The sequence below is a fragment of the Xenopus laevis genome, chromosome 5L, assembly GCF_017654675.1.
Source record: "Xenopus laevis strain J_2021 chromosome 5L, Xenopus_laevis_v10.1, whole genome shotgun sequence".
Classification (NCBI taxonomy): domain Eukaryota; kingdom Metazoa; phylum Chordata; class Amphibia; order Anura; family Pipidae; genus Xenopus; species Xenopus laevis.
Window position 1 is genome coordinate 165,971,494 of NC_054379.1, and position 23,234 is coordinate 165,994,727.

The window sequence follows — 23,234 nt, forward strand, 5'->3', positions numbered from 1 at the left end:
ATTCCACATCTTCACAGCTCTCACTGTAACAAACCCCTCCCCAATATTTAGCTGGAACCTCTTTTCTTCTAATGTGCACTTACCTGTGTTTGTAACATTCAGCTATAGTAAGGAGGATTTTTTAATTACCGGAAAATCCTGGACTGTCAGTGCAGACCACTATGGGGTTAAGTGTCCACCTCTGGAGGTAGGAGAGAAGAAGAAAAAAGATTCTGGGCTCCACCCTCTCTATATAAGCGCTTGTTCCTCCAGTTTCCCTCAGTGTTTATCAGCTCAGTTAGGAGAAAAGAAGGAGAATAGACAAGGAGCAACAAGATATTCACATCACAACATTTTATAACATAATGATATTGAACTATAACTAAACTAAAAGGGTGGGGCTAACTGCACTGACAGTTCGGACTTTCCGATAAGTAAAAAATCCTCCTTTCTCTAGCCGGCCCTGCCTGTCAGTGCAGACCACTATAGGGACCTCCTAAACCTGCCCCCCTTTTTGGGCTGGGTGCCAGAATATATTACTAAGGCCTCACTGCAGCTTGAAGCACCTTTCTACTAAATTCTGCAGGAGCCGAGTGCAAGACAAGAAGTCTGTAAAACTTACTGCAAAAATAGAAAGTGAGGCCCAAGTGGCCACTTTACAAATGTGTTCTGGAGTAGCCGTTATGTAGAGTCCAAAATGTACTTAGTGCTCTGATGGATTGTGCCCTCTGGGCTTCTTACTTAGGTCACAATGTATTGTCTGTACAAGCCATCTGGCTAAGGTACGTTTTGATGCAGGTGACCCTTTTTTAATGCCATAATTGACTAAAAAGGCATCTGCTTTCCTATAAGTTTTGGATCTGTCTAGATAGTATCTAATTGCAGTGAAGGGAGATTCATTTTCTCATTTATGTGGAATGCAGAAAGCACTTTGGGTGTAAAAGATGGTTCTGAACACTTGCCTATCCTGATGCTCTATAAGCCAAGGCTCTTAATGAGATGAGGCTGCCATATTTGTGTGGCACTGTATTTAATTATATACGTTTCCTGGGAAATTATACATTAAATTGGCATTGTGTTGACACTGCTATATATTATGGTGGCATTATACATGGAATTAGCCCGGCCTTTATGCCACGACCAGGGGCAATTTACATGTTATTGGCACTGCATTTACACTCTATTCTGTGGCATTTTGTATTGGGTTGTTTTTTGCTGTGATGAAAGTTTGTGCCATTTTGCAGCCTCGTCAGATAAATACATGTTTGGGTGTAGTGGTCAGATTAAAGGGGACGTCAACCCAAACATAAATGGGAAAACCAATGAAGATGTATAATGAGTGCAAGTTAGAAAGTTGTATTTTATTTCTTTTCATTAGGCACAATGTTATTTTTGGTTTGACATCCGGCTTTAAGCCAGTGCTTCTGACACTGAGACATTTGGGATGAGTGTGTATATTGATGATTAATGGTCTCTAATAGATCTAATGATAGTAAAAGGATAAATGGTTCCCTGCAGGGTTGGGCACCTTCATTTCCCAGCATGACAATCTGCCTTGTGTTACAGATCAATAAAGAATGTATAAAACTGGATGAGGATTTCTGGATCATGCGGGAGAACAATCAGTCGTGAGTTGTTTTATCATTATTTTTCCAATTGTGGCAATCAGATAAAATCTTATTAGACAACATTTTAACATCTGACATAAAAAGCAAGTTGGGTTGAGACAGCAGCAGTTGAGTTAATACATGATTGGTCCAAGTTTCTACTTATAACCATGTGACTCTACCACTGATATTGGCTCCCATATAATCTTACATATCCATCATGTGACCATCGTTAGACCAATCAATATCGGATGTGCTGGACTGTCAGTTTTTTATACTTACACTGTAGGGTTCTTATTGGCTGTACTACCTTTGGCAGAAAGGGGCAACATCTTAAGGTGTTTCTGTATTTTTATTCCAGAGATGAGTGTGAGTCTTACAACATGAACCATCCAAACTTGACATTAAAATGTGATACCCAGAGGAGATACATTTGTAGGTAAGTGGATTTTACTGATCAATATAAATCAGAGGAGAGGAACAACGAGGTTGGGATAGAGTCAAGGCATATAGTGGTTAACTGAAACTCAATGCCTGTTCCACCCCCTTTTCCCAGAATGCTCTGTGCTCCTTTTGTCCATGTGGCACACAAGATAAATCACAATGAAAAAAGGCCAGTTATTTGGGGGTGTGGTTTCTGGTTACTCAAAGGTGGTGGGTGGAGCAAGGTGGGTTGTATTGTGCATGGTCGTGGCTGGTGGCAGCCTTGAGTCACACTGTGAGTTCAGTAGCACTTGGTGGGCAATTTACCACCCCACAACTTATTGTTAATTCCAGTGTTTCACTGTTTTTCAGCAAATCCTGATTAAATGGCGGCATTTACACTACATCCATTGCATTAAGGACACTGAAAGTAGTTTTTTCCTTCCTCATGATATCAGAGCCACGTCGCTGTTGGCAATGGAATGAGACGGTGCAGAGTGTAGAGTGGTACTACCAGCAGGAGCCTGAGGAGCAACTACACAGTCTTCCCCCTTTCCTTCTATACCAGTTGAACTGAAGAACTCACTCTGATGAGCGGTGAAACCTTTTCAAGAAAAACTCTAAATGTCCAGTTGCCTTTGACTGAATTCTACTAAATACTGAAATGAGAATCTTCATAGACATTCAATACTAGTGTTTCCCAATTTTGTTTCTCTATTTTTGTTCTAGCTGTGCCCACTGTAATGACGAGCTGCATTTTCAACCATTGCCCATTCTTTCCCATCCAATCACTTGGTACCAGTGGTTCTGCTTTATCTGTCTCTCTCTATGTACATATCCAGTGTACCTGTTTCTTTTCTTTTTGAAAGATTTTCTTTATTGAACATTTTCCATAACTTTTGTTTAGAGAGACTAGAGACGAAAGAAGATAGAAAAAGAAGAAGAAAAGAGAGAGATGAGGGGTTCCCGATTTCACAATCACGGTTAATACATGACTTAGGCAGTTTAACATTGACTCTCAGGCTCGGTTGTCCAAGTCCGGTGCTGCATCATCTAACCAGCGATCCCAGATTTCCCATATTTTTCCGGACAACCACGGGCTAGATAAACCAGTTTCTGCTTAGGAAGTGTGTCATCAATCAGTTTTTTCCAGAATCCCAGAGTGGGCGGTTCTATGGCTTTCCAGGTCAGGAGTATTGCCTTTTTAGCGTAATGGAGAAGTTGGTGGAGGCATATCCTGTCTCCCGAGGGGAGTCTAAGGTCTCCAATCTGCCCCAGTAAACAAACTTCCGGTGTCCGGTTATTAGGTAGACCCAGAGAGGTGTCAATAAAAGTAAGTACTGAGGTCCAGAAACATTGTATCTTTGGGCATTCCCAAAACACATGTAAATAATTGCCTTGTTCTACCCCACATTTTACACATTGATCAGGATAACCTTGGTAAATTCGAGCCAGCCTGTGCGGTGTGTAATAAACCCTATTCAAAAATTTTGTGTGGATGTATCTGTCTTTTATTGACATGTTTATTTCAGGTATCTGCTCAAGTATTTCTTTCCAGGAGCCCTCGTCCAACCCAGGCATGTCCTGGGCCCATTTACTTCTAATATGCTCTATCGGATCAAAGTTCACCTGTAGGAGGATGGTGTAGAACCAACTAACAGGCTTAGTGAGCTCAGGCTTGCGTAGATAGCATTCCAAAGTGGTTTCCATTACACTCAGAGGTTCCCTGGCAAATTGGGCTACAAACACATGCCTGAGCTATAGGTACCTGAATAACATATACCGTATATACTCGAGTATAAGCCGAGTTTTTCAGCATCCAAAATGTGCTGAAAAAGTCTACCTCGGCTTATACTCGGGTCAGCGGGCAGTAGCCGAGATTGCAGTCACTTTTAATCATTCTTATACCAACAGTTCACTTGGGGAGAGACTGCAATATCCCACAATGCCCTCTGTTGGTTTTATGAAAGAATAACAGTGCGCCCTCTGTTGGTTATATGAAAGAATAACAGTGACTGCAATATCACACAGCGCCATCTGTTGGTTATATGAAAGAATAACAGTGACTGCAATATCACACAGCGCCATCTGTTGGTTATATGAAAGAATAACAGTGACTGCAATATCACACAGCGCCATCTGTTGGTTGTATCAAAGAATAACAGTGACTGCAATATCACACAGCGCCATCTGTTGGTTATACGAAAAATCAGTGATGGTTTTATGACACACAGCACTCTCTGCACAATTCTCTGTCACCATCAACTTTGCAAAGAAGTCCGGTCGATCGCTGGGGGAGTCTCTTTGGCGGAAGGTGCGCTGCTGGGAGACAGGGCTGTAGTTGTGTCTAGGCTTATACTAGAGTCAATAAGTTTTCCAAGTTTTCGTAGGTAAAATTAGGTACCTCGGCTTATACTCGGATCGGCTTATACTCGAGTATATACGGTAGTTAGGTAATTCAAATTCTTGCTTCAATTGGGCAAACTGCTTCAGCCTTTCTGAGGACACAATATCATTAAGAGACCTCACCCCTGCATTAGCCCACAAACTAACATATTGGTACAGCCCTTAAGTGGGTGAGGTGCCTGTTGCCCCACAATGGAGTCCATTTTGACCATTTACATCCTTTCCTATACTCTGCAGACACAGTTCTGTCAAATATTTGGATCACTGATTTCATATTTGGAGTTAAGGGGTATATAGAGGGTAGCCCTCTGTGACGCTGGTTTGCCAAAGCTTCAAAAGAGGAGATCACTGCAGCATCCAGAACAGTCGCCTGATTGTTAGGGTCGGGATTCAACCACCACCATGCATAGACTAGTTGACTAGCACAAAAGTACAGATGAAAATTAGGTAGAGCTAAACCACCCTTTGACACAGGGGCCTGTAGCATCTGCAAGGAAATACGAGGTCTGTCTCCTGCCCAGACTGCATTTCGTATGCAAGTGTCTAGCTCTTGGAACCACCTTCTACTGGGTATGATGGGTGCATTATGAAATACATAATAACATGTAATATACATACATAATTTTTAATAAATTTATCCGGCCTGGTAGGGATATCGGAAGGTTACTCCATGTTTGTGTTTTCTGTTTTAGGGCACCAACCACTGGGGAGAGATTCAAATCTATGTATTTTTGCGGGTTCATGTGAATTATAATACCTAAGTATGTAAAGGAGGAAACCCATTGTAGCTGCACCCCCCGAGGTAGGTCTCTGTTACCTTCGTTATCAATGGGAAACAGCACAGACTTTGCCCAATTGACCCGAAGGCCAGAGTAGTTGTGCAAACCCTTTAACTTCCCTTAAGAGCTCTACAAGGGAGTCCCTGGGGTTGGCCAGATATACTAGCATGTCATCTGCATATAATGAGATTTTTTCCTCTAGTAGTTTAAGTCCTTCAATTTCAGGGTTGTGGCGGATTAGGATAGCTAGTGGTTCTATAGCAAAGGCGAACAATAAGGGGGACAATGGGCAGCCTTGTCTGGTTTCTCTGGCTAGCTGAAATTCTTCTTACAAGTAAATGTAGAAGCTCTAAGAATAATTCTATGTGGCTTAATTAGAAGTAAAGGAGTTAACAGGAAAGAAGAAGTCTGTATTTAATGAATATAAACACTAATAAATGTTGTAAATCCGCAATCCAGAAGGCAATGATAGGAAATACGGAGTGCATTGTGGGTGAGGCTAAGACTAACCCCAAAAAGATTTAAACTTTATTAATAGTAAAAGATGCAGGTTGAGAGTGTTGCTTCTTTATATAATGGTACCAGTATGGTTGTAACAGATACAGAAAAAGAGTCCTTGTAGATAATAAACTTGTCTGTAACGAGCAATGCCAGTCAGCAGCATCAAGGGCAAATAAGGTCTTAAGTTGTATTAAATGGGGCAGAGAATTATGGGAGGAGGGGGTCCCACTGTATAGAGCACTGGTAAGGCCCCATCTAGAATATGCCGTACAGTTTTGGTCTGCATCACTCAAACAGGACATTATTGTATTAGAGAGGGTACAGAGAAGGGCAACTAAGCTGGTAAAGGCAAAATCTTAGCTATGAGGAAAGACTGGCCAAATTGGGGATGTTCACTCTGGAGAAGAGGCGCTTAAGGGGTGATATGATAACTATGTATAAATATATAAGGGGATCATATAATAATCTCTCTAATGATTTATTTAGCAGTAGGTCTTTCCAGCTGACACAAGGTCACCCATTCCGATTAGAGGAAAAGAGGTTCCAGCTAAATATTGGGAAGGGGTTTGTTACAGTGAGAGCTGTGAAGATGTGGAATTGTCTCCCTGAATCAGTGGTACAGGCTGATACATTAGATAGGTACAAGGAAGGGTCAGATGCTTTATTCACCAGTAGCTCCTCCCAGCAGACAGGAGGGAGCCAATGAGATTAGAGGAGGGAAAGGGGTGTTACAGGGAGAGCTGGGAAGTGAATCAGTGGTACAGGCTGATACATTAGATAGGTACAAGGAAGGGTCAGATGCTTTATTCACCAGTAGCTCCTCCCAGCAGACAGGAGGGAGCCAATGAGATTAGAGGAGGGAAAGGGGTGTTACAGGGAGAGCTGGGAAGTGAATCAGGGGTACAGGCTGATACATTAGATAGGTATAAGAAGGGGTTGGATGGTGTTTAGCAAGTGAGGGAATACAGGGATATGGGAGATAGCTCATAGTACAAGTTGATCCAGTCCCATTGCCATTTTGGAGTCCGGAAGGATTTTTTTCCTCCTCTGAGGCAAATTGGAGAGGCTTCAGATGGTTTTTTTGCCTTCCTCTGGATCAACTGGCAGTTAGGCAGGTTATATATAGACTTAAGGTTGAACTTGATGGACATGTGTCTTTTTTCAACCTAACTTACTATGTAACATCAATTCCTTTACTTTATTGTGCATTTCAGAGCATGGTTGTTAATGGGGTGCAATAAAAAAGAAATACTGAACGGGTACCATCATTGTTTTCATATCTGCTCTGCCTGCCTAGGACACATCAGAAAAACAATTGCAGCTATCAGTGACTTTATACAGAGATGTGCCCCCCAATACGGCTACACTCCTATCTCCCAACTGAGAGATGAAGGTTATAGAGGTACATGTCCCTCTAGGGCAGATAATCATAGCCTATGATTAAGTGTCCCTGGATGAGACGAAATGCGTAAGGCTTTATCTTTAAGACATACCGTTTTATTTTTATATTAAAACTTTGGACATCGAGAAAGAGAAGAGGAATTGATCAATGCACATTCCCTGGTCCCGACACAATTTTGTCACTAAAAAACCCCTGTCTTTGTAAATACATGTATCTGCATAGATTACTTATGACAGGGGACAGGACTGGACTGGGATTCAAAATAGGCCCTGCCATTCCTAGTACACAGAGGCCCAAACAGCCTACACCAGCCCACTTAGTAGTCACTTTCTATGGCACCTTACAGCAGCCCCTCTGGCATTTGCCAGAACTCACAGATTGCCAGTCTGGGCCTGACAGGGGACCAGGGAATGTGCATTGATCAATTTCTTTTTCTCCCCATTTTAACAAGAGATTCTGTCACTGGAAAAAAATTTTTTTTTTGTCAAAACACATCAGTTAATAGTGCTGCTCCAGCAGAATTCTGCACTGAAATCTATTTCTCAAAAGAGCAAACTTTTTTTTTTTTATTTAATTTTGAAATCTGACATGGGGCTAGACATTTTGTCAATTTCCCAGCTGCCCCAGTCATGTGACTTGTGCTCTCATAAACTTCAGTCACTCTTTACTGCTGTACTGCAAGTTGGAGTGATATCACCCCCCCCCCCCCAGCAGCCAAACAACAGAACAATGGGAAGGTAACCAGATAGCAGCTCCCTAACACAAGATAACAGCTGCCTGGTAGATCTAAAAACAATAGTAAAAGCCAAATCCCACTGAGACTGATTCAGTAACAGCCTGCCAGAAAGTAGTTCCATCCTAAAGTGCTTGCACAAGTCACATGAGTGGGGGCAGCTGGGAAACTGACAATATGTCTAGCCCAATGTCAGATTTCAAAATTAAATATAAAAAAATCTGTTTGCTCTTTTGAGAATTGCATTTCCATGCAGTAGACTGCTGGAGCAACACTATTAACTGAAGTATTTTGAAAAAAAAAAAATGTTTTCCCATGATAGTAGGAGAAACAACAGCCTGCCAGAAAGCAGTTCCATCCTAAAGTGCTGGCTCTTTCTGAAATCACATGACCAGGCAAAATGACCTGAGATGCACCTACACACCAATATTACAACTAAATACACTTGCTGGTTCAGGAATGACATTTTATATTGTAGAGGGAATTATTTGCAGTGTAATAGTGTCATTTAAGAATAAAATCCACACCATCAAAATCATGATAAAATCCCTTTAATATTATAGAAGGTATAACAATGGCAATTAACAAAAATACAGTTTATAAAACAAAGGAGAAAAAACATGGAAAATCTATACTTAGCTTCAAGTAGGAGTATGCTATAGACCCCCTAATGTAAGTGGGGAGGAAGAGACAAAGCTCCTGATGCAAATAGAAAAGGCTGCTAGTTTAGGTAAAGTAATGATAATGGGGGATTTTAATTACCCAGATATTGACTGGAGCAACGGTACTGCTAGATCAGTTAATGGGAACAAGTTTATAAACTTATTGCACGACAATTTTTTGGCACAGGTTGTTGAGGAGCCTACCAGAAAAAATGCTATTCTTGATTTAGTGATCTCAAATGAGCCAGAACTTATAGCAAATGTGCAAGTCATTGAACCCCTGGGTAATAGTGACCATAATGTTATATCTTTTAATGTCTGGTGCAAAAAACAAAAATATACTGGGGCAACAAAAACCATGAATTTTGCCAAAGCTAATTTTAGTGCCTTGAGGGCTGCCCTACAGAGTATTGATTGGGGCATTAGGTTTTCAGCTAAAAACACAGAACAGAAATGGTTGTCCTTTAAAATGATATTAAATCATTACTGTTCTCAATTTATTTCCTTAAGGACTAAACGTAGAAGCTCTAAGAATCATCCTGTGTGGCTTAATACAGAGGTAAAGAAGTTAATGGGAAAGAAGAGAAAGGCATTTAATAACTACAAATCTGTAGGGACAGAAGCTGCATTTAATGAATATAAACACTGTAATAAATGTTGTAAATCAGCAATCCGGAAGGCTAAGAAAAGAAATGAAGAGTTAATTGCGGTGGAGGTGAAAATTAACCCTAAAAAGTTTTTTAAATATATTAATAGTAAAAAGATGCAGGTTGAGAGTGTTGCTCCATTAAATAATGGTACCAGTATGGTTGTAACAGATACAGATAAGGCAAATGTGTTAAATCAGTTCTTTTCTTCAGTGTATACAATAGAGGAGTGTGAGTTCCCAGGCTCACTTAATAACTGCACGAATGGTTCAGCTCAATCTAGTCAGTGGCTGATTAAGGAAATGATCCATAAAGCTTTAATAAAAATGAATGTAAACAAGGCTCCAGGGCCTGATGGCATACACCCCGGGGTTCTAAGAGAGCTTAGTTCAGTTTTAGACCAGCCCTTATTTCTGATTTTCTCAGATTCACTGTCATCTGGTATGGTGCCTATGGATTGGAGAAAAGCTGATGTTATTCCAATATTTAAAAAGGGATTACGATCTCAGCCTGGCAATTATAGGCCAGTAAGCTTGACATCTGTGGTGGGCAAATTATTTGAAGGCTTGTTAAGGGATCACATTCAAAATTTTGTCCTAGTGAATGGCATTATGAGCAGCAATCAGCATGGCTTTATGAAGGATAGGTCATGTCAGACTAATTTGATTGCATTTTATGATGTGGTAAGTAAGATTCTGGATAGTGGGGGGGCAGTAGATGTGATCTATTTGGATTTTGCCAAAGCGTTTGATACTGTGCCCCACAAACGACTGCTTTCTAAACTAAGGTCTGTTGGGCTTAATGAAGTCGTTTGCACGTGGATAGGAAACTGGCTACAGGATCGGGTACAGAGGGTGGTTGTTAATGGGACATTCTCTACTTGGAGTAAGGTTCTTAGTGGGGTCCCTCAGGGCTCAGTATTGGGTCCACTTTTATTTAACTTGTTCATTAATGACTTAGGGGAGGGGATTGTAAGTAATGTATCAGTGTTTGCAGATGACACAAAACTATCAGCCCAATTAATTCCATCCAGGATGTGGCACTTGCAACAGGATCTTGACTAACTGGCAATCTGGGCAGCTAAGTGGCAAATGAGATTCAATGTTGATAAATGTAAAGTCCTGCACCTGGGATGTAACAATATCCACTTATACCCTTAATGGGACTGCACTAGGCAAATCCATAATGGAGACGGAGCTTAGAGTCCTTGTAGATAATAAACTTGTCTGTAGCAAGCAATGCCAGTCAGCAGCATCAAGGGCAAATAAGATCTTGACTTGTATTAAATGGGGCAGAGAGTCACGGGAGGAGGGGGTCCCACTGTATAGAGCACTGGTAAGGCCCCATCTAGAATATGCCGTACAGTTTTGGTCTCCATCACTCAAACAGGACATTATTGTATTAGAGAGGGGACAGAGAAGGGCAACTAAGCTGGTAAAGGGAAAATCTTAGCTATGAGGAAAGACTGGCCAAATTGGGGATGTTCCCGCTGGAGAAGAGGTGCTTAAGGGGTGATATGATGACTATGTATAAATATATAAGGGGATCATTTAATAATCTCTCTAATGATTTATTTACCAGTAGGTCTTTCCAGCTGACACAAGGTCACCCATTCCGATTAGAAGAAAAGAGGTTCCGCCTAAATATTCGGAAGGGGTTTTTTACAGTGAGAGCTGTGAAGATGTGGAATTGTCTCCCTGAATCAGTGGTACAGGCTGATACATTAGATAGGTACAAGAAGGGGTTGGATGGTGTTTAGCAAGTGAGGGAATACAGGGATATGGGAGATAGCTCATAGTCCAAGTTGATCCAGGGACTAATCCGATTGCCATTTTGGAGTCAGGAAGGAATTTTTCCCCTCTGAGGCAAATTGGAGAGGCTTCAGATGGGTTTTTTGCCTTCCTCTGGATCAACTGGCAGATAGGTAGTTAATAAATAAAAAAAAAAAAAAGGTTGAACTCGATGGACATGTCTTTTTTCAACCTTACTTACTATGTTACTATGTTACTATGTATAGAGTCTCCTGGTCCTGGAGGCAAGGGGAAACAAATGGGAATAAACCCCATGGAAACGGTCACTCCTCTATAGGGTCTCTATATGGTCCCTTTCCACATGGCTGATTGCAGATCTTACTGAGCAGATGCCTATAAACTGTTTCTAGTACAGATAGTTGATTTCATGATAACTCTGCTTTATGAACTTTTACAGGCCTGTATGATGACACGTACAGAACATGCTTTAAAATTATAGCAATGCACTTATGTGACAATATCCACAAAAGCAACAGTAAGTGGCTATGACCACGAAACGTGCAAGCTTAAAGTATGTACGCTCCTTGGTTTTAACAATTACTTAATAAAGAGACATTTTAAACACTCCGCCGGTGCTCCGTGAATAAAGGATTTTAGGACTAACTGACTGCGCTTCTGGGGCGGTTTCACATGTCGGCGAGTGCTCTCTTTCTAATGCTTTACTAAGACATAATAGATAAGTGGCACAAAGTTCTGCATTCTGATAATTAAGGAATATAACACAAGTAAAATTTAAAAGAAATAAAGTAGAAGACAACAAATAAGAAAAAAGGTAATAAATAATCTTCTTTGAGGATATCCGTTTTCTTTTGCAGCTTGACAAAGATTAGTGTTCCTGAGATGATCTGATCTTAAGACACCTATTAGGAAAAAAAGAAAATTTATCTATCTGCTGTAATAATCACAATTCAGCAGGAACAGCCCCTAAGTTTGCTCATAGTCTGTACAGAGAGATCCCATAAAACTATGGCAGCATAGGTATTCCCTGTACTAAGCACAATTCAGCAGGAACAGTCCCCTAAGTTTGCTCATAGTCTGTACAGAGAGATCCCATAAAACTATGGCAGCATAGGTATTCCTCTGTACTAAGCACAATTCAGCAGGAACAGTCCCCTAAGTTTGCTCATAGTCTGTACAGAGAGATCCCATAAAACTATGGCAGCATAGGTATTCCCTGTGCTAAGCACAATTCAGCAGGAACAGTCCCTAAGTTTGCTCATAGTCTGTACAGAGAGATCCCATAAAACTATGGCAGCATAGGTATTCCCTGTACTAAGCACAATTCAGCAGGAACAGTCCCCTAAGTTTGCTCATAGTCTGTACAGAGAGGTCCCATAAAACTATGGAGCATAGGTATTCCCTGTACTAAGCACAATTCAGCAGGAACAGTCCCCTAAGTTTGCTCATAGTCTGTACAGAGAGATCCCATAAAACTATGGCAGCATAGGTATTCCCTGTACTAAGCACAATTCAGCAGGAACAGCCCCTAAGTTTGCTCATAGTCTGTACAGAGAGATCCCATAAAACTATGGCAGCATAGGTATTCCCCTGTACTAAGCACAATTCAGCAGGAACAGTCCCTAAGTTTGCTCATAGTCTGTACAGAGAGATCCCATAAAACTATGGCAGCATAGGTATTCCTCTGTACTAAGCAAACAAACTTTCAAGGGGAACTCAACAAAAACATAACTTAAACTTGTTGAAAACTAAACATAATTTCAAGCAGCTTTGCAATATACATCAATTAAAATATGCAGATTTTTCATGATTTTTAATGGTTTGGAACAGTTCCCTAAGCCCAGCCCCCTGCTCTCCTGCTGATCTGTCTGACTACTTTGCTGAGCTGTCTGACTACTGTTACTTTGTATCAACAGCCAACTGTCCTCAGCCTGCATCCTCCAAACCCCACAATTCCCTGCACACGTGATTTCAATAAGGAAAGGAACATCCCAGTGCAATGCATTGTGGGTTATGTAGTTCCTGTATGCTGTCTGTAAGCTGTGGAGAAGTTGTTACAATTTGTAACATCAGTGTTTAGTCCCTCCTTCCCTGCCAGGATTTCAAATAATGCAGAAAGAGTAGAACTGTTACACAGCTGGATTTCAGCATAGAAAATGCCATTTATTCATAATTTTTGAAGAAACAGGTAACTGTGATGGGTATATTAGGAGTTTCTGTGTTATGTGGCCTCTTTATCAAATTTTGGTTTGGAAGCCAGAGTTCCCCTTTAAGTACAGTGAATCTAATGCATTTTGATTAGTCTTCTATTAGTTGATACAAAGTATTTCTATTACAATATAATACACACAGTCACCTAATGCCGTCCCACTATATAGTGCAAATGAATCGTCTCTCTGTGCTGTGATGAAGCTGCACTAATCCATCCGCTTTGCAGAAAACTTTACAGTTTGAGTCCTCAGTTCTGCAGGGAAACACACATAAGCCTCACATATAGACAGTAATTCAGGGTTAAACATTGATACAGGCAAGTGCTGCACCCATGGAGGAGCTGCACCCATAGAGGAGCTGCACTGGGAGCTACAGAGATGTGATGGGAGAGCTGCAAATGAGGCTAGGATGTATAAGAAATTTATAGAACACCAATGCAATGGGAAAAATAAACCTTCATTTTATTGTTGCCCCATTTATTCATAAACACGGTTAAAAATTTCCCAAAGATGGGAGATCCCTAATATTAATCAGCTAGAAGTGATCTGATTGGCCATAAAAAGGCAGAGATTCTGCTTTTATACAGTAGCACTGCTGTCTGTGCATATCCTGCCATCACACACAGTCACCTTTAAATTAACTTTAAGTACGTTATATAATGGCCAATTCCAAACAACATTTCAATTGGTCCTCGTTATTTATTTTTTATAGTTTAATTATTTGCCTTTTTCTGGACTCTTTCCAGTTTTCAAACGGGGGTCACTGACCCCATCTAAGAAAAAAAACAAAAGCTTTTCGATTAGTGTGAGCTTTATCAAAGGCACCAAAGGCGATATCCAGGCCTGGGCCAAGGCAGCCGGGCGCCCAAGGCAACCCGGCCGGCACTTCGCCCCCATTGACTGCACGGGCTTCAGTGCGCATGCGTGCGTGTCCGGTAGTGCACATGCGTGTGTGTCCGGTAGTGCGCATGCGTGTGTGTCCGGTAGTGCGCATGCGTGCGTGTCCGGTAGTGCGCATCCGCACACAGAGCTTGTCCAGTAGTGCGCATGCGGGCCCGATTTTTTCCATTCTAGCAGGGGACAGAGAGCGCGCACAGAGCTGCCCTGAGAGTGCCTGTGGGAGAGAAAGGGTCCGGACCAGGGTTAGGTGAAAGAAGAGGTACGTGCTTGGCGCCCCCACTTCGTTGCGCCCTAGGCACCTGCCTCTTCTGCCTACCCCTTGTTCCGGCCCTGGCGATATCAAGTTAATCCGATCATTTGACCCTTCGGCCAAACGATCAAACTACAGTGATGGAAACAGATGCCAACGGACCGCATCAACTAGCCAATTTAGTCCTCGATCAGAGAAAAAACATACCTGCCCGATAAATATCAGGCCAATTTTTGGCCTGATATCGATCGGGGAGACCCGTCGGAAACCCCCCCCACACACACACAGGCAGATACGCCGAATCACTATAAAGGACCAATATCAGCAGCATTAACAGGGACCGGTCACCCTAACAAAAAATTAAAAAATATTTTTCATCATGTTAGTTAGAGCAAAATTAAATAAAGGAACAGACAGAGATGACCCGTAACTTTGCACCACCCCACACAATATTTAACATTTGACAAGAGGTCTGTATACAAGAATAAATAAAACAACCTTTAATAAATTCCTTAAAAATGTCCAGAATTTAGTGCAAGATTAAAAATTGTTAGTAACAGGTTTGCAATTGACCAAATGGCGGGTCAGTATCGGCTCAAAAATTGTTGTAGCCGTGGCGTTTGGGTGTAAGTCAAAGAGGTGGGGGATCAAAAAAAACCCGGTATGTCCAGGTGAAACCACACCATATTAAACAACAAATTGAAGTGCCGAAAATGTTAAATATTGTGTGGGGTGGTGCAAAGTTACGGGTCATCTCTGTCTGTTCCTTTATTTATATCTATACCATATGACCCTGCACACCACAATATCTAAACTGATGGTTGGTGCTCCCTGCTATCCATATATTCGTATTTACCATTTCCCTCTCTTCTTTGGGAAAATCTGGGTGTAGCACACATCTCTCTGTCCTGTGTATTCAACAGACATGGCAGTCCCTATGACCAATTTACAATCTCGGTTCGAGAAATGGTCCACACAGTTATCTGATGTTTTCCATGTTAACCCAGGGGGCAGTGGTTCCACTATGGAGGGTGATTGGAAATGGCTAATGGCTGAATATCAGCAGCAACAGATTAAACTGACTAAGGCATGGTGGTCTGTCTCCACACTCAGTAAATATGTGGAAGACAACATTATTCCTAGGGGACTGCGTATTAGAATTCTCCCCTCTTTTGAGGTGGTTGATGAAAGCTTTAAAAATAAGTGGGAAGAAATCCTACACAACTGTTCCAAACAACTGTTGATGCTTACTCGTGAACACGAACAACAGGTGGTGTCAGATTTAACTATTAAAATTAATGACATCGAGAAAAGACTTGCCGAATATTCTAAAGAAGAGGTTTACATTACACGCATGTCCAGAATTAACTCAGAAATAGATCGAGTGGCACAGGAGATTATAGATCGCAAAAAGCAAAAATATCTAAGAGACACTACTGACTACTCATTGGGCAATGTGTTCAAATGGGGCCGACGGGCATTTAATAGAAATGCCTCCCAAAGTGATTTATCTCGATCAGAACGGTCTGACGAGGATAATACAACTAACCCCACACAATCCAATAACTATGTGCCTTTTTTAGGAGGGGACACAAGAAGAGGGTCAGAAGAGGAGGGAAGAGAACTCAGAAACAGGGACAAATGGGCCTACCGCCGCCAAAATCATTGGGAACGGGGCCGTTACAGGGGCAGGAACAAACGGAGACATTAAATGTTGTTAACCTCAGCGAACATACTCTCACTGAATGTCAACAGCTGGTTCTAAAGAGAGGCTTATCCTTTTCCCCTAGTCACGACATCAATCCCTTCTCACTCTATAAAGATCTCTTCCTCTTCTGTCGCAAGCTATTGCTTAAGAAACATTTTCATCAAGGAGATGGCAGTAGAGAACATTACTCCATGAATCCCCTAATGGCTACTCCAGATCCCTCTAACCCACATGATCTATCTCAGACTGATGTAATTCCCAATACTGATCAGATAGCATTTGAACAAGCCCTAAAGGATCTAAATGATCTAATCAGCGATCAAACTGAAAGATCTATTAGAATGAAAAGCACATTCATGCCTCCTAAAAACCTGAGCTCAGCAGTGACTACATTCGGGGAATTAGTCATGCGAGACTTCATGGAATTACCCCCTCAGAATTATGACAACCTCTCCAAAGAGGAAAAGCTTGCACTCAAAGAAATTTCATCCTGGGAAGATATTGTTATCAAGCCATCAGATAAGGGTGGTAATATTGTCATCTGGCCACGGGTCATGTATCTAACTGAGGCATTAAAACAACTGAATGACCTATCATGTTATCAGAAGTTGCCATGTGATCCGACGGTTCGTTTCAGACTGTTATATAATAACTTGATTAAGGAGGGTTTACAAACTGGAGTACTAAGCAAGGGTGAATCCAAGGCACTACACAATACTATATCAGTTATTCCAACTTTTTATATGTTACCTAAAATCCATAAAAATCTACATAAACCCCCTGGCCGCCCCATTGTATCAGGCAATGGTAACATCTGTGAACAGGCAAGCAAATACATTGACACAAAATTACGGAGATTTGTGACCTCACTTCCCTCATATATAAAGGACACTGGTGATTTGCTCCTCAAATTATCAGAAATTAGGGTGGACAAAGGAACATATGTGGTCAGTTGTGATGTAGAATCCCTATACTCCTCCATCTCCCATAAACATGGCCTACAAGCCATACGATATTTTATGGAGACAGAAAGTAATTGGGATCCCCAATACATTGACTTCATGTCAGATCTCATAGATTTTTGCCTGAACCACAATTTCTTTGTATTTAATGATAAGTATTATCTACAAGTCAGAGGGGTCGCCATGGGAGCAGCCTTTGCTCCCACATATGCCAATCTTTTCATGGGCTGGTGGGAGGCCAACTGGGTATTTGGTGATCAAATGGCACACTATACACAGTTCATTGCGTATTGGTATCGCTATATTGATGACCTGGTTTTTTTCTGGAACGGCACTGCAGAAGATCTTAAGGACTTCCTTGAACATCTCAATACTAATCTTCTCAATATCAGACTTACACATAATATAAGTCTGAGTAACATGGATTTTTTGGATATCACCATCTCGATTACCGATAATGGTAACATAGAGACGGATCTTTTTCGCAAAACCACAGCCACGAATTCGATTTTACATTTTCAGAGCCACCATCCGGTTGCGACCAAGAGGGGAATCCCGGTGGGTGAATTCCTCCGATTACGTCGCAATTGCTCTGATGATAAACTATTTAGAACTCGAGCTACAGAACTCACTGCACGACTTAAATATAGGGGTTACCCTACCAACATAATTCATAAAGCCTATACCAGGGCAATGAAGACCCCTAGGGATACGTTGCTGGTCTACAGACGAAGACAGGGGGATGTTAGTGCACAACCTATTCGTTTTGTTGGCACATATTGCAAACAATGGCCTGCGATCGATGCTGTCCTTAAGAAACATTGGTATATACTACATACAGATCCTGTTTTGTCTCCAATGTTAGGTCCTCGTCCATTGACATGTTGTCGTCGAGCACCCAATCTCAAAGACCGCCTGGTCAGAAGCCATTTTTCCAAACCCAAACACAATACATCCAAGGGTACATTTCCCTGTGGCAAATGCAAAGGATGTAAATATATACACAACAACAGTTTTGTCACGGACAGATTTGGTAATAAGCATTATATTACACACAGGTTCTCATGTAATACTGAGAACATAATATATATGCTATCATGTCCATGTGAGAGGATATACATCGGGAAAACCAACCGAATGTTTAAAAAGAGACTCTTGGAACATGTGAATAGTATTGACAATGCTCCAGCTTTATTACGAGCAAACAAGAAGTTACCACCGGTTAGCCGACATTTCTGGGAAAACCACAATCATTCTAGTGTGGGTTTGAAGGCAATGGGTCTATCATTTGTATCTTTGGGCATTAGAGGGGGAGATATAGAGACAGCTTTACTGTCTAAAGAAAGTGAATGGATCTTCCTTATGAATGCTTTGGGCCCGGGGGGCCTAAATGAGAGCATTACTATGAACGTGTTTATATGAGTATTTAGTTATACGTTCTAATGGTTATACGGTTCATATATTCCATGTTAGTCATACCAGATACGCTATTATCTCTTTTCATTTAATTTATCAGTAGATATGGCTACAATGTAGGTTTGACAGAGATCATATCACACTTCCACTAATCTTATCAGTGGCACATTGATACATTGTATACTTTAAAGAGATTAGGTCACATCAATCATTTCACCACAGATTCATGCTTGTTTTATTTAGCAACAAATCGGTATTATCTCATACTTTGACTGCAGGAAATCACATCCGCAATTATGGAATATACTCCCCATTGCAAATAACATTAAGACAAATCGTGACCCTGTCATATTTATCGTCTCATACATTCAATTGAAGAACAGTTAACAAAGATTCCATATTGCATTATAATATTGGTGATTGGAATCATAGCTCATCGTATCCCCATTTTCATATGAATGACAGCGATCGCGCATTATGTCTGCAAAAGCACATTTACAACTTTAGAGTAATTGCGTATTATCGAGGACTGACCGCACGCTGTACCCACAAGAGCGCATTGATAATAATGGAATGTGCGCCGATGAAGGAGTAACGATCGCGCACTATGTCTATAAGAGCGCATTGACAGGTATTGAGTATGCGCCTATCAGAAGTTGGCTAAATCAGCCACGTGAGTTGCGACGATCGCATTGGTTCATTCAAAACACTAACGGCCACTCGCTATCTATTTCTATGAGCACCACACGGCTCCTGATTCATTGCCTTTGACAAAGCCCTGCGAATGCTGGGCGAAACGCGCGTCAGGCGCATTTTTAGATTTAGTTAGGCAGGGTTTGCACAAAAGACCTCTCTGATGCTGGACGGGTGGGCAGCTGAAAGTGGGTGAAAGAGTTGGTTTGGGGAATCGATCTCGGGGATTCTATGCTGCATTCAAGCTAATTATTTAACCAGATAACTGGAATTTCATTCACCATTTTGGTGTTTGCCACACAACCATTTTGATTAATTACTGGATGCGGACGCTAATGGAAACATACTTTCTGTAACCAGTTTATCTGGAATTTTGTGTACCATTTGGTGCATGTTCTTGGTGGGGAAGGACACCCAGGTGGGCGAAAGGACCAATAGAGAATTGTTGTCTTTGATTGAGTGGCCTCCCGGCACCCCTTGTCTTTTTCCGGCACTTCAATTTGTTTAATATGGTGTGGTTTCACCTGGACATACCGGGTTTTTTTTGATCCCCCACCTCTTTGACTTACACCCAAACGCCACGGCTACAACAATTTTTGAGCCGATACTGACCCGCCATTTGGTCAATTGCAAACCTGTTACTAACAATTTTTAATCTTGCACTAAATTCTGGACATTTTTAAGGAATTTATTAAAGGTTAAGTTTTATTTATTCTTGTATACAGACCTCTTGTCAAATGTTAAATATTGTGTGGGGTGGTGCAAAGTTACGGGTCATCTCTGTCTGTTCCTTTATTTATATCTATACCATATGACCCTGCACACCACAATATCTAAACTGATGGTTGGTGCTCCCTGCTATCCATATATTAGAGCAAAATTAAGCTTACTCATACTGCATTTATTATTTAAATGTTATTTCCTTCAGCCTTGGAATTACACAATCACAGCACACAAGCAGGAGCCATCTTGTGGACATTGTTATTAAGATAAGTTGTGTATCACCCCAAAATCTTCTGTATGCACCCGACCAGAGGACCTAATGCCCATACACATTGCCCTACACAATTATTGAGTGTAAGGAGGGAGGGGCAATGTGAGGAGAGCAACAACAGTAAGAACTGCTGAATGGAAAGTGAAAGTAATTGCCCCACTTGTATGCCTCAGGCATAGAGGCGGGTCAGGTAATATTTGATTGACAGCTCAGATATAATGCCTTTATAACATGTATGGATGTTTTAATGAAAAGAAAAAAATATTTGGGTTACAGGTTTCATTTACAAATGACTTGTTATACAGCTTTTTATGTGTAGGTGACAAGTGACCAAAAGGAGGATCTTTACAACTGCCCCATTAGCAAGTGCAGGGCATCATATAATTTGCAACTGGACATGCAGCTCTCAGGATATATATAGTAGAATAATTAAGAGTTACATTCCCCTCATGCCCATTTTTATTTTTACATCTAGAAGCCAAGTATCTCATTGTCACACACAGGTCCAAATTCTCATTAAAACGTTAAAAATAAAACGATTTTTATGCTGTCCTGTGGGGGGGAGCGCAGATATGGACCTCCGAGAAAACGCCCAGTATGGCCAAGATCTCCACAGACCTTTCTAGGACAAAATTGTTCAAAAATGATTTGGCTTCCAAACATGTGACACTCGGTACTTGGTCCAGGGTCATTTTTAAAAGGCACTTGTTTTAATTAAATACTTACAAATCACAGTCCTGTCCAATCCAGTAGTCGTTGTTGTCCATGATACAGTCCTGTATGGTCTGTAAAACAGTACAAGTCATGCTATTACAAACCCAATAGAAAGAAATCGGCAGCAGTTGGTCTGACCCACATTGTGGCGTTGATCAGCAGCTAGAAGCACCCTTGTGCCATCATCGCTCAGTCTAACCCACAACCCAATGGTAAAAAGACAATATTTGTACACAAAGAAGAAAAACTGTGAGTGTAGTTTGCCTTTAAAAATAATTATCACAAAAAATGATGTTAGTAACACACTTTGGCAAAAATATGTAATTTCACGCGTCACTTCAAGGCTGTTTTCTCACTAGAGTTAAAGGGATCCTGTCATCGGAAAACATGTTTGTTTCAAAACGCATCAGTTAATAGTGCTACTCCAGCAGAATTCTGCACTGAAATCCATTTCTCAAAAGAGCAAACAGATTTTTTTAAATTCAATTTTGATATCTGACATGGGGCTAGACATTTTGTCAATTTCCCAGCTGCCCCATGTCATGTGACTTGTGCCTGCACTTTAGGAGAGAAATACTTTCTGGCAGGCTGCTGTTTTTCCTTCTCAATGTAACTGAATGTGTCTCAGTGGGACATGGGTTTTTACTATTGAGTGTTGTTCTTAGATCTACCAGGCAGCTGTTATCTTGTGTTAGGGAGCTGCTATCTGGTTACCTTCCCATTGTTCTGTTGTTAGGCTGCTGGGGGGAAAAGGGAGGGGGTGATATCACTTCAACTTGCAGTACAGCAGTAAAGAGTGATTGAAGTTTATCAGAGCACAAGTCACATGACTTGGGGCAGCTGGGAAATTGACAAAATGTCTAGCCCCATGTCAGATTTCAAAATTGAATATAAAAAAAATCTGTTTGCTCTTTCGAGAAATGGATTTCAGTGCAGAATTCTGCTGGGGCAGCACTATTAACTGATTCATTTTGAAATATTATATAGACAGTATCCCTTTAAGGGTAAATGCACTGTTGGTTTTACTACAGTCACATTGGTTTCTTAGGGACTTGATTTTAAATGCACTCCATACTTAAAAATGCTAAAGGATAGTGTAGGACTCACGCACAATGAGGGGCCTTGATGTGGCACGTGAGCTTACATATTTTGGAAAAGTTATGTTACCAACACCTCATTTTTTGTAATAATTATTTTTAAAGGCAAACTGTGCACTGGCAACTTTTCCCTTGTTACTCTGTACATGATCAGTTTAATTTGCATAAATACAAAGGAATTGCCATTGTCCGGAGAAACTCAGGAATCCACTTCTATGCGTCTTGATGTGCCTGCACCTGGATACTCAAATTCTATTAGAAAAAGTTCAAACTTGATTTTGAAGATTTATCATACTCTGGTCCTTTAAGAACTCAAATTCGACTATTTGCCACCTAAAACCTGCCGAATTGCTGTTTTTTGTCAATGGGAGACGTCCAGGGATCAATTTGTCGTTGTTTGCAGCCTTCCTGACATTCAAGTTTTTTTGTCAAAGTTTTTAAAATTCGAAAATACATTTCGATTGGTCGAATTTCGAGTTCATGGGAGTTCTAAAAAAACTCACATGAATTCCAAATTCGATCCTTGATAAATGTGCCTCTAAGATTACCTTGGCAGAGTTTATATCAAGCAGTCGGGCCTGGTACTTGGCACAGTGATCTTGGCTGCCTTTAAAGGACAATTCTTGATTAGAAATATTCACATTTACTCCATGGCACGACTTCCAATAAAGGTCTTCAGATGAGAAACTAGAATCTGAAAGGAAAAAAAAAAGTCAAAAGTAACAAATGGGCACAGGTCAATTCTTTCTTTTTAATGTCTACAACCAATGGGTCTTTGACCCAAGCAGGTGCTACATACATGTTATATTTATGTATGTGTGTTTATACTATTCTATACTAATTTTGGCACTTTATTTTAAAACATCAATTTTTTTAAGCACTTGGGTACAAACTTTGGGCACTTCGTAATGAATTTTGGTATTTTTTAACTTAATTAAGTCAAGCCTTGAGAAAGTCGCAATAGACGAAACGCGTCGGCTGAGCAGTGACGTCATCAGAGGGGGACCAGGATCAGCGTGTCTTACCAACAAACGCCAGGCAAATCGTAACATCTTAATGGACCGCAGGACTTGAGAAACCCCAATGCAAACTGCTTTTTATGCTTATATTAAGCACACACATGTGAGTGCAATCTATGTTTTTATCTTTTTAATCTATTAAAGAAGTTTTTACACGATTTTAGCATATGCTTTTTAGAAACCTGGAGCTTACCAAGACTGGGATAAAGGATTTTATTACATGCTGATGATAATTTTAAACGTCTGTAAGTACCCACTGCCCCACATACTCACCAAGAATAGGACAAGGGATTTTATTACATGCTGGTGATATTTATAAACGTCTGTAAGTACCCACTGCCCCACACAGGAGGTGGCCACATT

The 23,234-nt window shown here is 40.9% G+C and overlaps 2 protein-coding genes across 5 annotated transcripts in view; one reads left to right on the plus strand and one right to left on the minus strand.

Annotated features, from left to right (window-relative positions):
• LOC108717263 overlaps positions 1-3,483 on the plus strand; it is a 33,993-nt gene extending 30,510 nt beyond the window's left edge. The window contains exons 5-7 of the mRNA XM_018264137.2: positions 1,546-1,607; positions 1,948-2,025; positions 2,382-3,483. Coding sequence (XP_018119626.1) covers positions 1,546-1,607; positions 1,948-2,025; positions 2,382-2,391 — 150 coding nt within the window. The 3' untranslated portion in view covers positions 2,392-3,483. The remainder of the gene's footprint in view (positions 1-1,545; positions 1,608-1,947; positions 2,026-2,381) is intronic.
• Positions 3,484-11,078: 7,595 nt separating this feature from the next.
• LOC108717264 overlaps positions 11,079-23,234 on the minus strand; it is a 42,901-nt gene continuing 30,745 nt past the window's right edge. For 2 of the 4 annotated variants that reach the window (XM_041563624.1, XM_018264138.2), the window contains exons 4-7: positions 22,401-22,546; positions 20,768-20,826; positions 13,265-13,372; positions 11,079-11,810 (exon numbers count right to left, since the gene is read on the minus strand). In XM_041563624.1, coding sequence (XP_041419558.1) covers positions 13,279-13,372; positions 20,768-20,826; positions 22,401-22,546 — 299 coding nt within the window. In that variant the 3' untranslated portion in view covers positions 11,079-11,810; positions 13,265-13,278. Of the gene's footprint in view, positions 11,811-13,258; positions 13,373-20,767; positions 20,827-22,400; positions 22,547-23,234 lie in introns of all 4 variants that reach the window. The other 2 variants (XM_018264139.2, XM_018264140.2) reach the window with 2 other exon arrangements.